This window comes from Fusarium sambucinum, chromosome IV (assembly GCF_050947815.1).
Source record: "Fusarium sambucinum isolate potato_lamoka chromosome IV, whole genome shotgun sequence".
In the NCBI taxonomy this organism is placed as follows: Eukaryota; Fungi; Ascomycota; class Sordariomycetes; order Hypocreales; family Nectriaceae; genus Fusarium; species Fusarium sambucinum.
The window spans coordinates 765478-784404 of NC_139291.1; the positions used below are offsets into that span (position 1 = coordinate 765478).

Below are 18927 nucleotides of genomic sequence, written 5' to 3' on the forward strand. Positions count from 1 at the left end.
TGCGTTGTATAAAACTCTACTAATTGGCTGATCACTTGTCTTCCAACGCAGCAATACACGCGAGATCATCGTACCATAATACACCTTGCAGAGGTGTTGGTTGTTTCAAGATGGGTGTAATCACAAGTGTTAAGAAGAACAAGGTTGGAGCAGTTGTAATATCTGTCTTTGACTGGTATCGTACGTCGAAGGGAATCCCAATCGCTTACCTCAGTTCCTCTGGTTGACTAACAACACAACAGCATCTCACTACCCAAAGGAGGAGAGAAAATTGCTACGAAAACTCGATCTTGCTATTCTAATATTTGGATGTTTGAGTTGTAAGTCCGAGTATCATACCAGTTGCCACGCATTACTAACATGAACCAGTCTTCTGTCGTGTTCGTTTACCTTATCAACCCAATATCTGCCATATCTTTCTGCTAACTATTTTATGAAGTTCCTCGGCCAGCAAAATGTCACAAATGCCTACGTCTCTGGCATGAAAGAGGATCTCCATGCCTATGGAAATGAGCTTAACTATTATGTCGTGGCTTGTAAGTCTCCATCTCATCTCTTCCAAACTCTTCATCCAATCAAACAGTCCTCAAACTCACAAACTATAGACAATACAGCCTACGTGTTAGGCCAAATCCCCCTGATGACGTTGCAAACCAAGGGCAAGCTGTAAGTAGAGCATCTTCTACTGCGTCGTGTGGGATGACAGTGAGCTGACAAGCTTAGGGCACCATTCTTGCTACCTTCACTCCAAATCATTTGGGCAGTTATTGCTTTCTGTCAATCCGAAATCAAGCATAGCTGGCACTTATATATCCTGAGATCCATCACGGGATTTCTCGAAGCTAGCTCATTCGGTGGTACTCATCTTATCCGTAAGTCTCGCACAAATCTCAGTTACTGATACAACTGACTAATATTGTCATTGTAGTTGGCTCTTGGTTCAAGAATGAAGAACTCTTCAAGAGAGCAGGTGTCTGGTTCATGGGCAACTCACTAGGTTCCATGTTCTCGGGATACCTCCAAGCTGCAGCATACCGAAATCTCGACGGTGTCTTTGGACGTGCAGGTTGGCGATGGCTCTTCATTGTTCAGGGTATCATTACTCTGCCTATCGCTTTCGTTGGATTTGTGGTCTGGCCTGGTCTACCTACTTCACCGAGGAGATGGTACATGACAGAGGAAGAGCACGACCTCGCACTCAAGCGTATCCCCACTGTGGAGAAGGAAGGTATCACTTGGAAGACATTCAAGTACACCTTGAGTCGGCCCATGTGGTGGATTTGTGTCTCGTGCTACATCTTCTTGTGTCAGGCACATTACTGGGTAAGTCGGATCTTTTTATTTTATGTCAGACCACAAACTGATTTTGTCAATAGACTGGTTACATGGCTCTTTGGCTACGGAGCACGGGTTACTCAATCGAGTTGGTCAACATTCTCCCCACATTTATCGATCTTCTACGCGCCATCTCTTCTTGGTTAGGTACAACCCTAGCTGGCTGTCTCAGTCTTCGTGGTCTCTGGACCTTCCAGGCCTCTTTCGTCTTTTTCGCCTGCATTGTCTTGTCTATCTGGTCAGTACCTGATGGCCTCAAATTTGTTGCCTTTTACTTTGGTGGCTTCTCAGGCATGGCGTCGCCCATTCTCTACTCGTGGGTCAACTCGACACTCAAGGAGAATTATGGAGAAAGAGGACTTATCATTTCTTCCATGATGACTCTGGGATTCTGTAACCAGATCTGGATCCCTCTCTTCACATTTCCCACCGTTGAGGCACCGAGGTTTCCCCACGGATACCCGGCGGCGACCGTGTTTGAGTTTACCATGTGGGCGATTCTGATGGGTGGTGTTTGGTATATGAAGAGGTGGAAGACGAAGCACCCGGATTTGGAAATGCGTCTCGCAGCAAATGAAGACGCTAGCTCTGGAAATGGTATTGAGTCAGCGGACAGTGGAAGTGTGGAAGCTCAGTCGAAAGATGCCAAGACGACTGTTGCAAGTTATTAATACTAGCATAAAGAAAGCAATCGTTCATAACTTCAATCTGAATAATCAATATCAACCTACGCACCTGAAGTAAACTATCTATATAGTCTCTTTGAGTCTAACCTCCTTAACAATACTTGTTTAGAAACTCCATCTGCATTCGTTGGCTCTGTTGCACATTGCTCCATGGCCTCATCGACCGTCTCAGTTGGAACGGCGCGAACAGCGAGATAACCAATGTCCTCATCAGGTCGTACATCTGCAAGCTGCAACCGAAGATCCCGCAAGACTCTTGCTCTTTCAGGGCCACCAAGTCCTGACCCGCTTGTTGGGAGAGGCACATAAGGATTATCTCGTGTAAATGAGCTTGCGTATCCGAGAATCTCCGGTCCTACTATGAGCACTTCAAGTACAAGTCCCAGGATGGCAAGTATCTGTAGGAATAGAGTCGTTGTGAGCAGGATTGCCACCCATAACTGGCTCGCGCGATACACCTCGTATTCGATGGTCCTTGACGCTGTAGTTGAGTTCATGAATGGTTCATCATTAATGTCGTCCTCAAAGACAGTACTAATGCCGTCAAGGGGACTGAATGTGACGTTCGTATGTCCAAAAGGGTTCAGTGTGGCGTCCCAAAAAGTGTTGAAAGAAGTTGTTAGCCGCCGAGAAATTTGTTTAGGGACTGATTTTGGATCTAGACCCGTCCTGGTTTTCAAGTCTTCCCCTCCAAAAGGTTGGCTTTCTTCTAGGATGTAATACTCTGTAGCCGACGGCCTATCGGACCTCCAGTCGCTGGATAACTCTGGCCAAACGGATATAGCTTCCCTCAATGCGTAATAATTCTTAGTCATTAGCCTTGGAAGACGATTAGGTGAAGTTTCACCTTTGACTCTCCGTTGCTGATGAGCATAACAACTCGTTGCTGACGGGCTTGGGCCACATTTGAGTTCTGTCTCGATCCAGATTGTTTGCATAGTGCAGTTTATGAGCGACCTTTCGGTTACAAGGCGCCCTTTACGATTTCTCGATTGCCACCTGCTAAGATAGAGCAGTTGTAGAGGAGGAGGGTTCTCAAGGTTCTTCCACTCCGACCATGGGAGCGGAGTCTTGATACCAGCCAAAGACCCAGAAGATAGTGTGTAGTTGGGGGATTTCAGAACCTCGTCTTTTAAAAAGCCAGAAGGTTTCAAAGCCTTATCGTCTGCAAGAACGCATTGGAGATTGATGTATGAAGTCTGCACGGTGAAATTGTATTCCGCCCGTCCCTGAGAAGAGCCCCAACCGCGCAGTTTGATACCTATAAGCGAAGCATAATACTCGGTGCCATTCTCAAGAGCTTCATGATCAACGAGATATGTTTCACCGATCTTCATGTCGGATTTCCACTGAGGAATCTTGGGAAGCTCCCACGTATCTCTCGGTGATCGCTTTTGCTTGAGAGTTGCAAGAAGACATGATGAATACAGTGCTTCGATATTGCTACTGGCTGCGACGAGGGATCGTTGATTCATGGAGCTTGAGACTTGGTAAGTCGGGTGTAAGTAATTCACAGTGCCATTCGACACTTCCGTTTCTTTGCCAAACGACAAGATTCTTGATGAACTTTGTCCGCCCAACGGCGACAGTGCCCAAGTAGAGAGGATGAGGACGCTGAGAAACACATGGGTGTGGACGACGAAGACGCGTTCTAGGGCCGTGGCAAAGCTTTGACTACCAAGTACCTGTTCCAGAACAGCTAGCCTGACTCCTCCTGGCTGTTCCAGGCTCCAACGAGCAAGATTCTTGTAGAATCGGCCTGCAACGGCAGCAAATAAAATTGGGTATAATGAAGGGCCCAGACGAGTTAGCTCGAGTACATTTTGACCATAGCTTGACTTCATTTGGCCATCTAGGTCAACAACGGCTATAGCCAGAGCTATGAAGTTTATCAGCTGATGTACGGTTTTAACAAGTTCATAAAGTGTAAAAAGATCAGTCTTACCTATGAAACACAGAGGAATCAGTGTCAAGACAATATTCCAAAGCCATCCGATGAAGGCAATCCATTCTGGCTGTGCAAGTTTTCTTGGCTTGCATTTGGATGTCAGCCATGCGTTTTCGTCATTACTAGATGGCTGAGTAGCAGCTTTGTTTGTACGCTCGCTGCTGGAGAGGGCTTCCTCGGTGATGATCGGAGAATAACTAGTTTTATCATGTCTCTTTCTAGACTCGAAGGGTAGACCTCCACTTCGAATAAGTTAGTTTTTGGGAAACTAAAATGCTAGTCGTGGTAATTTACTAATATGTCGCAATCAGAACAAGGAACAGAAAAGCAGCGACAAGAACAGCAACGCATATTCCGATCATAGCTCCAGGTTGTACCACAACACGTCGACTGGAATCTTGATTGTACAACGAAGTGGCAAACGGAGTAGGCGGCAGCGTTGAAATTGGCTCCAGGGCTGCCCTTGTCAGATTTAGTCCTGATGGATATAAAAATTCGAGCCGATTGTTTTCAACTTCAGATAATTTTGAACTGACAAGGGAAGAACACCTTGAACCGCATGCGTTGAATTCGCAGCATCCCGTAAATGGTGGCTCGGTGTATGCGCAGGTATACCAATTATCTGGACCCATCGAGTTTAAACAATCTTGTACCGGAAAATCTGAGTATTTGTCGCGGTCAAATGACATGGGCCGGACGTGGTCAGACGGGCAGACGCCAATGCCATTACCGCAGGGATCGCTGGTACAGCAGCCAAAAAACTCGGTCCAGGAATTTTCGCAAATGTGAACCTTGCCGCCTTGGGGGCATTTGAGGCCCCAGTACTCAATTAATGCGGTACGATTGGATGACATACTGTATTCTCTTGAAGGTTGATGTGATGTGAGAAAATTGGGAAGAGCGAAAAGAGGGCTCAAGGCGCGGTTTAATGTCTGGGGTAAAAGGCAATACGTCAAGCCTTTGTGAGCAGGCTGCAGCCATAAAAATCCTTGCATTGCTACAAGGAATCAAATGATACGTGGAGTAAGCAATACGAGTGCTGTCATATCGGCTTTCGCATTGCGGCTGATGTGGGGGATTCATAATAACGCGATTGGTTCTATTCCCACCCTCCAGAAACTCACTCTGCCTTATGGTAGTACAGACACAGTAAATATATGTACTTTGCGTCAAATGGTAACTTCAATGTCTTACTTTAGGCATACCCTTACCTAGCCATCCACCACGGTGGGAATTTGTTGTTAGTCCATCCTAGCCTTCCATCTTGCTCAATTCCTCCACTCGGCTCATGGATTAGTGCAATATCATGTCGCCGGTATCTGTCATCAAGATTAAATACTACCAATCCACATCAATTGAAATAGAGACCTCCTAAAATAAAATTGTGAGGAATTATATATTATAGTACTACCGCAATTTATTACAGAAGCGTTCTTTCGTTTGAAGAATGTCTTGTATACAACACTGACAGATCCATAGTCTCCCACCTCTGGGGTAATACCGCCGTTTAAATATTAGGACGAGTAATTATATATGTTGTGTGGTGATTTGTTATTCGATAAGGAATACCTTTTAGACTCGATGAGATACTGGCTTCTATACATTTCAGCATATGGGTCCAATTTGTCTCGCTAGGCCAATGAAGTTTCGCCATAAGCTTGTTAAAAATAGACCTGGAAGCAGTGGCCGCACAAATTGCTTCAGCCACTTTGAAGCTGACCATCCTTGTAGTGGAATGCATACTGTGGAGGGTGAACTCTGATCAAACATCAAAGAACCAATAAGTTAAATTAACTATGAATAGATGTCAGAAAAAGACTTTAATTAGGATTAGTAGAAAAGAAACTGTCTACGTACTATCAGATAACCGTCTTGGTGTTTTATAGAGATTTATGAGCTCTTATGATGGTAGAAGATCAACTATTAGGCCGTCTACAGGGTAAGATCTAACGCGATCGGCGAACATTCTCGCGTCGGGGAATAACAATTACTTTGTATCCGTAGATCAGCCGCCATTCCTGACCGTGGCTACCTAGGTAGGGGCTCTGACTGTCGGCTACGGAGTAAGTTACATAGCCCTTGCTGGAGCAGGCATGTTCTGTGTGGTGATGATAAACAAATTCCAGTATCTCTACTATCTGGTTGCAATCATATTGAATGGAAAACGTGTTAGATAGGATTTCCCGCTCGACTTTCGCATTGCCCAATTCTAGTCGATGCTTTACAAGGTCCAGTAATGCTGTAGGGATGACATATTGCCTGACAGCATTTTGCAGGGATCTCAATTCAGACCACGGGATTTCTTCAATCTCATCCGCATTTGGGTCACCCATTTTTCGCAATGTACTATCCATGGTAGCTGCAGCTTTGCCGAAAGAGTCACGCCGTGGAAGAAACCTTGTCTTAAGAGAACCTTAGATTTGATTATTGTTAAAAATTTAATCTGCGCGGACAGATTAACCTTTATTAAAAACCTAGAGGAAATTAAGAAGGCCTAGGCAAAAGCTTAAGGATCATAAAAATAATAGTAGCTGCAAGATGGAATATGGAAGTTCAATCAAAAGATGTCAAGACGCTTGTTACAATCTATTCATCCAAGCAAAGGAAGAAAGATCCGCTTGCTTGAATACAGGTTCAGCCAATCTTCCCACCTCGACTTTCCTATACACGAACACAACAAATGTTACCCCGAGGGAACTACTCTAATACTTTCAACCACCTACTGTAGAGCTTGTGAAAAGAGGCCACTGTGAAGGGCTGTGACTGTCTCTATTTGGTGATGAGTTGGGCCAACATGCATCTGGAGCTGAAACTCGCATGTCTTAGCACTAATATTTGCACTTTAAGCACCGATTACTGCATTTATTAATTTCTATACTTTACTAGTAAATATAAGTAAATGCAAGTCTAAGCCTCTTAATAACTCTAATATTTAATAAAATATCTATATAGTTTAAAAACTTATTATTTTAAAATAAGATTCTTTTAATTATTATAAGTTATATGTAGTAATATAAATAAATAGGGAATATTTTAAGTATAATAGATTCTATAGCTATAGATAAGTACTATAGGCAGGTTAGGCTCTATTAATAAGATATAGCTTAAGGAGCTATATTTAAGATCTAATTAATAATCTAATTAAAATAATAATAATAATATTATTATTATATAATTTAATTTACTTATAATTATAAGGTAAATAAGTTTAATTTTAAGCTAAAATAATATCCTTTTTTATAATATTAAGCTCTATTAAAATAAGTTATTAAGGTTTAAGCTTATTAAAATATTTTCTATAGAAATTTACTATAATTTATATAGTATTCTCTATATAGGTAATAAATATCTTTATTAAGTTAATATAATTAGCTTACTTTATAATATATTTTAACTTAAGGTAGCCTCTTTAGCCTTATTTATTTTATTATAAATTAATAATTTGTTTATTTTTTTATTTTTTTATTTTTTTATTTTTTTATTTTTTTATTTTTTTATTTTTTTATTTTTTTAGCTTTTATTAATAATAATAATTTTAAATTTTATTTAAATAGTAAATCTATAGCTATAGGCTTTAATAGGTTTATATAAAATATAAAGTAAATCTTTATATTAATTAGTAATTCTAGTTAATAAGTATAAAGTAATATAATCTTTTTAACCTTTAAAAGGCTAATATTCTTTTAATTTAGTTTTTTTTATAATCTTAAGGTTTTAATATTTTAAATATTTAATTAAATAAGATTTCTTTTTTAATATTATTAAGCTAGCTATTTATATTAATTTACTTAAGCTTTATAATAAGCTTAAATAGTAATACTTTTTACTTTTAAGTATTTTAAGATATTATTTATAGTTTTTATAAACTATTTTATATCTTTAATAGTAGAGATTCCTTTAATAGTAATTATAGGCTTAAAGCCTATTTAAGGGTAAAATCTATAGTTTATAAAGAATAAAAATATATTAATAATCTTAGATTTTAAGGAATTTACTATAAACTTTATTAAAAAAAGCTATTAAATTTAATTATTCTATAGGTATAACATATAGGGTTATAGGTATTATTTTAATATAATATTTAGCTTTTTAATTTATTTATTTATTTTAAGGTAATATATAGTAAATAGTAATAAATTAATTAATAGCTATTATATAAGCTTTTTTTTAAAATTTTACTATAAATTAAAGTCCTTTATTAAATACTATTATCTAGGGAAGCCTATAAAGCTTTTATATTTCTTTTAAATAATAATAAGCTATATCTTTAATATTATAGATTTCTTTATATATAATAATATATCTTATTTTAATTAAATAATAGGCTATAATTAAAATAATACTATTTCCTTTATTAAGTAATAGATATATAATAAAGTCTATTAATGTATATTATTAGGCTTATTTAAAAATAAGTAAAGATTTTAATATATTTTATTTTACTTTTTAAGCTAGGTTAGCTTTTTAATATATATAGTAGTTTTTAACTTATTATTTAATATAAGTTAATATTTTAAGCTAATAGTAATCTTAAGAAAATAGGTTATAAGTATAAATATAGCCTAGGTATTTAACTATAAAGTATTTATAATAAGCCTTTAATAAAGTAATTTTAAAGGGATTATAATTTAAAATATAAATATAATTTTAATATAATAGCTAGTCTTAAATAATCTTATATTCTATAAGTATAATCTTTAAATATTATAATATATCTATCTTTAAGGCTTATATTATTAATTATAGATTATTATTAATTTAATATCTTTTAATTAATAGGCAGTTAATATCTTTTAATAATTCTATAGAGAATAAAAATTCCTTAGGCTTTAATATAGGCTAGTTTTATTATAATAAATAATAAATATAAACTCTTTAGACTTATAATAGTAAATATTATTAATTTTCTTTCTTTAATATTACTTAATTTTAATATATTAAATACTTATTTCCTTTTTTAAGGAAATTCTTTAATTTCCTAGTTAAGGTATTAAGCTTAACTTTTTATTTCCTAGGTTAATATATAATTTAAAAGTTAAATTAAAATAAGAATTTAAATTATTAGGCTTATTATTAGTTAAATAGCTTTATTATTATAAAGTACTTAAGGTTTTTATAATTTATAATTATATTTATTAATAAAAATACTCTTTTTAATTTAAATCTTTATTTTTTAAAATAGTAAATAATAGCTATAAGCTCTTTATTATAAATCTTATAGTTATATTTAATAGCTATATACTTTTTATTAAAAAAGGCTACTAAGTATAGCCTTTTATTATTATTATATTATAATAATATACTAATAGATATATAATTAGATATATTTATTTTTAAGATAATATCTTTTATTTAATTAAAGAGGTATAATATTAAGGCTAATATAAAGGCTATTTTTAATTTCTTAAAGCTTATTTTATATTTCTTATCTTAAATAAAGAGAATATCTTTTTATATTAAGTAATTTATTAAAGTAATAAGCTTAAAAAAGTCTTAAATAAATTTCCTATAGAAACTAATAAATTTAATAAAGGCTTATATATCTATTATATAGGTTAAAATTTATTAATTCTTAATAGTTTTAATTTTAGCTAAGTTTATTTTAATTTTATTTTTACTAATAAAAAGGCTAAAGAATTTTATTTTAAATATTAGGAATTTATATTTAATTAAATTAATATAAAGACTAGCTTTTTAAAGCTTTTATAATATTATCTTTAAGTATTTAATATATTCTTCTTAAGTCTAGCTATAAATTAAGATATTATCTAGGTAAATAATATAAAATATATCTAAGTATTCTTAAAGTATATTATTAATATAGCTTTTAAAGGTTATTAATATTCTTATTATATTAAAGGGTATTATTAGTAATTTATATATACTAAAGTAAATTTAAAAAGCTATTAAATACTTTTAGCTTTTTTTAATTCTTAGATTATTAAAGGTAAATATAATATTAATATATAAAAAGTATTTTATTTTAAATAGATTATTTAAAAATTCCTTAATTAATAATAATAGGTATTAGTTTTTAATTATAATATTATTTAAAGCCTTATAGTCTATATAGAATTATAATCCTCTTTTTAGCTTTTTAATAAAAAGAATTAAAAAAGCTATAGGGAATAAGCTTAATTTAATAAATCTTTTCCTTAAGTTTTTATTTAGCTATTTATATAAGGCTATTAACTTATTTTAGGATATATTATATAAGGGTTTAAAGGGCAATTTTAATTTAAGCTTTAGCTTAATATAATAATCCCTTGCCTTATAGGGAAGTAGCTTTTTAGCCTTTTTAAGTAAGAAAATATCTTAAAATTCTAATAATTCTTTTAATAGCTTAATTTAAAGGATATTAATTTATAGAATATAATTAATTTATTTTAAGGTAATAATAAAAAAGTAATAATACTTTTTCTTATTATATAGCTTTATAGCTTTTAGGGATATTAATAGGATATTCTTTTATTATAAGCTTATAAAGATTTTATATTTTATTTAATAAAGGATTTTTTTTAAGATATTTTATAAGGCTTTAATTCTTATAGGCTAAATAGAGATATTATAGTTTTCTTAATAATATTTATTATTAAAAGTAAATATATAAGTAATAAAGCCTATTTATAAATTATATTATTTTAATTAAAGTATTTTTAATATAATAAGGTAATTAGCTAGCTAAGTAATATAAAATATTATATTCGTTTAATAATAGTCTTTAATATAAAGGCTAGTATAAATATAATAGGTTATTAGTTTACTTTCTGCTAATTTATTATTAAATATAAATAGTTTAAATAATTATTTTAAGGGTTAAAATAATAGCTTTTAAGTTTTAGCTTAATTCTTATTTATAAATTCTTTACCTTTTACTTTTATATTAGCTATAGTATATAAAAGTATTAATTCTTTTTTAGCTATATTTATATTAGCTAATAATATTATTAAATTAATATTTTAATTATTTTTAATTTTAATTAAGGTTTTATAAATAATAATAATAAATATCTTTATTTTTCTTATTAAAATAAATATAAGGTTAAAAGCTTAATATTAACTTATAATAAGCTTACTTTATTTTCCTATAAGGCTTAAAAACTGCAAGAGCTTAATTAACTAGAAAAAAAAAATTAAAGAGAGAATTAATAGTATAAGAAAGGCTATATATAATAGCAGCTTAATAAAACCTAGTAAAATAATTATTAGACTTAAGATAATTATAAAGATAGTAATTAATTAAGCTATAATAAGAATATTGATTATTCTCTTATTATTAATTAAGATAATTATAATAGTATTAATTACTTAAGTCTATAGATATTTTAGCTAATTAATAGTTTTTAAAAAGGCTTTTTTCCTTATAAGGTAATAAGGATTTCTTTTAAAGTATTTAAAGATATTCTTTTTATAGTATATTTATCTTTTATATTATAGGCTATAGGTTAATTATAAAATAGTATTATTAGTTTTTTAATTCTTATAAAAAAGCAGCTAGGTTATAATATTAATAGCTAGGCAATAGGTTATATATTAATATTCTATATAGCTCTTAAGAAATAGCTTATTTTAATAAAGTAAAAAAGGCCTTTTTTAATATTTCTCTTTTTAATATAAAGTATTAAAACTTAATAAAAAAGGTATTAAAATCCTTATAAGTTTAATAGAAATAAAATAGTTTAATTTAAGTATTATTAATATAATTTAAGTCTTTAAAAGTATATTTTAATAAATTAATAATATTTTAATATCTTAAAAGTTAATATTCTCTAGCTTTAATATATAGTAAGACTTAAGTATAAGTATATCCTTTAAGATAATTAATTATATAAAATATTTAAATAAAGTATATTAAAAATTAATTATAATTAATATTTAGCTTTAAATATATTTAAGAAATAAAATAATATAAGTTAATTTAATTACTCTTAAACTTATTAAGGTTAAATAATTATTTAATAAGATTAATTAATTTAATAAATTAAGAAAAAAATAAAGGAATTATTCTTATAGGAATTACTATATAAAGCTTAATAAAAGTATTAATTTTAAAAGGTTTATAAATATTAAATATAATAAGTTAAGTAATATTAAAAGTATAATATTTAATAAAATAAGCTTTAAAAATATTATTATTTTTTTCTTTTAAGGCTATTTTAATTTATTATTTAATATATATAAGCTAGATTTAAATAGTATTCTATTTAATAGTAATTAATTATAAGGATTATTCTAATTCTTTTATCTAGCTTTTTAATTAAAATAGGTAATTCTAGGTATTCTTAGTATAAATATAAATATTCTAGAAGTATTTAAATTAATTATTTAAATATTCTAGGGTATAATTATAAAATAACTTAATATTATTTAATAAGAAAAGTAAAAATAAGTAAATAAATATTATATTTAATATCTAATAGGTAAAAGCTATATAGTATTATAAATAAAGTCTAGTAATATTAATAAATAGAGAATACTTTAAGTATAATAGGTTTTATAGCTATAAATAGGTATTATAAGTAGGTTAAGCTCTATTAATAAGCTATAGCTTAAGGAGCTATATTTAAAATTTAATTAATAATTTAATTAAAGTAATAATAATAGTATTATTACTATATAATTTAATTTACTTATAACTATAAGGTAAATAGGTTTAGTCTTAAGCTATAATATTATTATAATAATAATTATTTATATCTTTAAGACTTTTAATTATTTTATAAAGAAATAAAATAGCTTAAATAGTAAATATTTAATAATTTAATAATATTATAAGGCTATAATATAAGGCTATACTTTTAAATAAGCTTTTAATAAAACTTTATATTAAAATAAAACTATATAAAATAATAAGATAATAGTAAATACTTTCTTTTTCTTTATATAATAAAACTATTAATAAAATAAAATAAAAATAATAATAAAAAAAGTAAATTATCCTGCCTTTAATTATCTATTTAATATATTAAGCTAACCTAGATTATAATTATAATATTAATACTATATTACTATATTATTTAACCTTATAACTATAGCCTTATAGCTAGGTAATATATAAAGCAATTTTATTATATATATAATAAGATTATTAAGGCATTATATATTAGCCTAGCCTTATTTTAAGATTTATATAACCTTATAATAATAAAGCTAAGATATATCTCTATAGGCTAAAGACCTTTAATTAAAGATAGTATAGTATTAACTATATTTAGCTATAAGGTTATATAATTCCCTAGTATTTCTATCCTTTAGAGAGATTTATAGTAAATTTAATAGGAAAAGTAATAGCTTTATATATTATATTATAAAATTAGAAATAGAAATACCCTTATAATAAGAGAGATTATATTCTATAATATAATAAGTTAATATAAGCTATAGTTAATAGAACTAAGAATACTTATTTAGACTATTAAAGATAAGTATAAGTATTCTAAGTAATAGCTTTCCTATATATCTAGCTATAATAGCTTAAACTATAGAAAACTCTATTTAAGTTAAAGTTAAAGAAAGAAATTTATATATATAGTTAAGAGTTTAATATAAAGTTAAAATATTAAAGTAAAACTTAATATTATAGTTAATTAAACTAAGTTATATAACTAGACCTTTTATTATATTATATAATTATCTTAATCCTTATATAATTATACTATTAATAATTTTAATAAAGATAATAATAATTATAACCTTAAGCTTAAGGCTATTAAGGCTATTATAATATTATTATTAAGGGATTCTAGTTTTATAAAAGAGGCCTTGTTAATAGGCTAGGATTTTAACTTTTTTAATTATAATAATATTATTAAACTAGCTGCCTTTAATTATTAAATTCTTTTATTAAAGGAAAAAGAGGCTAAGAGATATTATCTTTATAAAGAGCTAGGCATTTTAATAAGGCTATATAAAAAGCTAGAGTTAAGTAAAAAACTAAAGGCTAAAGAGGAAAATTTCTTTATAGCTATAAATATAAGGTATATTTAATAGTAATTAATCTGCTTAATAAAGCAGGTTATTTATATTATTAATATCTTTAATTAAAGGGTTAAGGTTATTAATATAAGACTATAATAATAAGTACTATATATAGAGGTAACTGGAAAATAAAGTAAAATTAAAGGTTAATCTAGGGTTCTATTAGGGTAATTTATAATATTAAATTAAAGCAGGGCTAAATCCAGAGGCTAACTAGGTAAGTTAGTTATTAGGCAGATAAACTCCGATATAATAAAGTGGCTTATATTCATGCAATTGATCTGGATTATATGCAGACCTGTTATCTTATTCTACCAGAGAGTAATAAAGTATCTTTAACTGTGTCTTTAACTGGGGACTGATTACTGCATAATCATTCCGCTGTACGCAGCCGAAAACACTGTCAGATCATTAATTCAGTAAGACCATTTACCACAGTCAGCTTATATCTTTTTTTTCCTTATTTTAGTGTTCCAACTTCAACACTTTCTGCTCCATTGTCAACGGACACATTTGTTTTTAAACCAACATGGAAACGCCCAATAGGTCCTGCACCTATTCCTTCGGAGACAATGGAACCACTGCCACTGTGAGTCACTCAGGTCGTCTCTTGCGAATTAGCCAGCATTTTGCCGGCGAGAAGGTTGGCTACTGCGTGGATCACCCATCGATTCCACAGCCTTATGATGTTGTCGATCGCATTACAACGTTTCTTTCCACGGCCGATGACCCGGACCACAAAATCGGGTTCTACCCTGATCTAGCGTGGCTGGGCTACGGTGTCGATGGCGCACCTGCGGCATTCATCAATAATCGATGGCCCGTCTTTACCATCGATGGCGACAATGGAAAGTTTGAAGTTCGGTACAACATTTCTGATGGCATCGTCTATCAGACCTTCCTCTTCGCTGGAGGTCGCCCTTCAATGAAATTGAGGACTGATCTACTCATACGTCAGCTGGAGTTTGCTACAAGCAGCAATTCCTTTAACAAGGCCGAGAAAGACGACGATGGGTATCACACTGAATTGTCGTCGCCTAAAGCGCATCACATCAAGCGATGGCACGGGAGGGAAGACGACAACAAGGCAGTTGCTCTGTTTATCTCTGCTTATATGAGTGATTCCGCTTTATCATTCGCAGAAGGTCTCCAGAACAGCGAGCAGAATGGTTGTCATGCCTTCTGCATGGTCTGGCCTGAAGGCACGACATCTGGTCCAGCCGAGATAACTTTTTCCTACTCTCTGGAGTTGATCAGCGATGCATCCCTTTATTTTCACTCAAACAGAGTCCATCCTCCCGTATTGCGGAGGTTCTCCGAAACATGTATGCATGACGACTCGGCTTTTACCGAGTTTTCTCGTCTCAACAGTATCTTGAGGCGTAATTTGGAACACATACTATCAGTCTGCAGCATTCCTGTACATACTGCTACAAGCCAAGATAGTGACCCGGCTATTGCCTTGACATGTGGAGATATTGACGACCATCGCATTGCTACTGCTGCAAGTTTGTAAGTTTACAGTTCGGCGAATTTCTTATCTTAGTTCAAAGCTTGCTAACAATTTTCAGCTACTGCTTCCAATTACTTCTGATGGGACTCAATCATTTTGAGTCATTACTGAAACACGCCGAAGGCAAATGTGTGGAAGTAGAAAAGTGCTATGGCTGTTTTATGGTGAGACGCATTCGCAAGGTTCTCAAAGGTCATTTGAAATGGGTCTTCGGGAGGGAATATAGAGATCTAGCCGGCAATGTCGAATGTCCTCATACTTGGGTCAATGGAAAAGGTATCGATGGGTGGGAAGAGAATCCGTGCTTCCCCGAGTACCTCGTCGATGTCCCATTCCAGTTCATTAAGGCTGGGGACCTTTATGAATATGACAAGTCGTACGGAGTTCCCGATACTGCTGCAAATGCTGTCAAGGCTTGGATCAAGGATCTTGACACAAAGAATAAGCTTGGCAGCTACGCATTTCCCAGAGACATGAAAGCGCCCATTCATCAGTTTTATCTCACTGACCATGTTCTGATATGGCAAGCTATCAGGTCTGCCGAGGCTTTGGGTCTCAAACATCATCTTTTTGTTCATCGCACAGCCGATCAAAATGCTGGGGAAGGGCAATCTCGAAAAGGTCCCGGCAAGAGGTATTACTGGTCTAGCGTCGTCCAAGGTCAGATTTTGAAGCGGTTTACGGCCGAAAACCCAGTTTCAAAGAAGAGAATGCTTTCAGTATCTCGAAGCCCCAGTCACATCCGTTTCCTATTTCGCAACAAAGATGCCTCATTGTTTCATGCTATGGACTGTGGCCTTTTTGATAAGCCTGGAGCAGCTACTGTCACGGCTGAAGATGTTTGGTCTAACAAGCTTGGTATATGGAAAGATCTGGTGGACTGTCAACGACTGCATGAGGATAACGATGACACGACTTGGGACGAACCACTACGTTTTGCTCTATCCATGATTATGGCCCAAAAGGGCAAGCCCATGAATTCACTTTCACCAAGGGAAATGCATGGGCGTGCTACCTCTGTCCTTCTAAGTAGTATCTGGCCCAATGCTTTGTTTCCAGGACAGTTAGACATCGACAATGAACCAACTATCTACACGGATGAATGGAGGCGAGATACGTATTGGGGATCAACATTTGAGATCCCTTACATTCTTTGGAAACACGCACAGCCGCCGGATGAGTCAATGGCTTCACCTATAACTGGAGAACTTCAAGCATGGCCCTTGTCGACCCTCGATCCGGAATTCTGGATATCGTTCAAAACACTTTTGGAGTGCCAATCCAATCGAAATGCCACAAGTGAGGCTGGGACGGGGGCGATGAAACTCAGCTTCCCGTGGAATAATCCTGTGGACCAGACGAACATCGTTCAGCTTTCAGACGAGTGGCTTTACAATATGCCAGATTTCTTTAAAACTGATGGTAGAAAGATCAACGTGGACGCCATTAAGCGAGCTTTTGATAAGGTAGGCTATGGTGACGCTCATTTTGACAAAGATGTGAGAGGGGTTGTGATCAATGTCCGAAGGTCTAAAACTGGAAAGAAGGCGCCGTCAAAACTTGACGACTTGTGTCAGGTTGCACAAGATCGGTCCCACCTCACGAGCTTGATCCAGGAGAGAAGGCTGCCTAGTACATCGAAGAAAAGACTATACGCTTCGTTCACTCAATATCGATGGGCACAAAGACCGTATCCGCAGGTCCGAGGAGAGTCACAAGCGATGATGAGTTTCTTCTCGAAGCACATTTCTTATGACAAGTCTTTCTTTGAATATACAAGAGCAGAGAAGAATAGATGGACTACAGAACTTCATCTTTCTTTTTATTCCTTGAATTGGAAGAGTCGCTGGAGATCAATCCATTCTGTCACTCAGTCTTCAGCTGGCGAATTTCTGGCTCATGAGGTATTGGATAAAGTGGCCATGTCCTGTCGATTCGACGGCGACTTATTCGACCGATAATGGACGATTTACTTTCTCGAGAGTGACCCTAGCATACATTGGATGGAGCAAAATGTTGAAAGTATTGTGAAAAACATCCTTCGGAATCAAAGAGAAAAGGGAGATACGGAATTTACGACATTGGACCTGGAAGCGTTGGGGGACAACAATGAACCTTGGCGGCAACGTAGAGTCCTCGAACTTCTTTTGTTTCAGAGAATGATAGATCGAATGCGACAGAATGCGGTCCAGATCTTGAAGGAGGCTAAATCCAACGTTTGGAAGCTTTCGGCGAATGAGGAAATGCCAAGCGCTACACCAGGTAGTCAGGGACTTTTTGGGTTTTCGAAACCGACGACCCGACGCCCCTATCCATTCCAGAAAGTCAGCCAACGATGCCAATCATACCAACAAATACTGCGAACTGTTGCGCAGGACTTAGCCGATAACCTGGCAAAGATCGAACTATGGGAAAACAGGGAGCGAGAACGTCAGGATGAGCCGCCTCGGTGGACTTTCAATGATGAGATCAAGTACCGCCCTATTATATCAAAGTTGCTCGTACAAAACAACCACAGTGTCCAGGACCTTCGACGCAAACATACAAACATCTCTCAGTTCAACGAGGTGCTGACAATAGAGCTTGAAAAAATGCGTACTGACATCGATCAGCGAAGAGCCGATAACATCAAGCGATTTACCTACGTCACAGTCATATTCCTACCGCTGAGCTTCGGCACAGGTGTGTTTAGCATGAGCGAAAAGCCCAGCAGTCAGACCTTGGAAAGCATGATCAAGACTTCTGCTGTGGCATTTGCAGCAACGGTAGTACTATTGGTTTTATCGGGTCATCTAGAATCGCTCTTTGGAATTATGAAAGAATTGCTTTACCAATCTTTTCGTCTACTATCAGATTTATATGAGAGCGAAGTGGAAGTTTATTGGTGGATCAAGGGGAAATATTTCTTCGAAACTTGGTACTGGGAAATGCTTTTTGAAAGGATATGGGACAGAGTTTGCCAATTCTTCAACGCGGTAGGCGATCTGTGGAAATGGAAGAGGAAGCGAGTGGAACAGACCTCTACAGTACCAGAAGCGAGTCATAACGGTCCGGAGCCAGCGGACGTTTAGCAAAAGAGAGGAAAAGATTCGGCGAACACATTTTCAGATATGATGACATTATGGTTCGGTGGTGGTGCCTTTTTTGATAGCTAATAGGATAAGGTAAATCTAATACAGATATCAGTTCTTACTTATATTGGACTTCGCAGTTTACCTTTTGAAGATTCAAGTTGCTATCTAAATTATGACTTGGTTCATTAGAGAAACTAACCACACAGAGAAACAACAACTCGCTATTTACACGTCTCATACGATCACAACCCTGCTAGCAATGTGGAGCTGTGGACTCAAAGTCCACATCTCACGACCAACATGGTGAACTAACGACCAACAGAAGTTACGAGAACGGTCACCCTGAATATCTTGACGAGTGGAATTCTTTTCTTTCATCCAGTCAGCTAAGCA

The 18927-nt window shown here is 33.6% G+C and overlaps 3 protein-coding genes across 3 annotated transcripts; 2 read left to right on the forward strand and 1 right to left on the reverse strand.

Annotated features, from left to right (window-relative positions):
* Positions 1–110: 110 nt before the first annotated feature.
* FSST1_000273 (uncharacterized protein) lies at positions 111–2006 on the forward strand (the record flags this gene model as incomplete). The annotated part of the gene is made up of 8 exons (XM_083228756.1): positions 111–180; positions 243–320; positions 370–380; positions 440–536; positions 606–666; positions 724–872; positions 929–1323; positions 1377–2006. 8 exons carry the CDS (start codon positions 111–113, stop codon positions 2004–2006), a joined length of 1491 nt encoding a protein of 496 aa, XP_083090455.1.
* Positions 2007–2080: 74 nt separating this feature from the next.
* On the reverse strand, positions 2081–4823 carry FSST1_000274 (uncharacterized protein; the record flags this gene model as incomplete). Its single annotated transcript, XM_083228767.1, has 3 exons — positions 2081–3900; positions 3967–4211; positions 4264–4823. The coding sequence occupies 3 exons, from the start codon at positions 4821–4823 to the stop codon at positions 2081–2083; spliced, it is 2625 nt and encodes an 874-aa protein (XP_083090456.1).
* A 9653-nt stretch (positions 4824–14476) lies between these two features.
* Positions 14477–18531, forward strand: FSST1_000275 (uncharacterized protein; the record flags this gene model as incomplete). Its single annotated transcript, XM_083228778.1, has 3 exons — positions 14477–15459; positions 15519–16926; positions 17617–18531. The coding sequence occupies 3 exons, from the start codon at positions 14477–14479 to the stop codon at positions 18529–18531; spliced, it is 3306 nt and encodes a 1101-aa protein (XP_083090457.1).
* Positions 18532–18927: the final 396 nt, after the last annotated feature.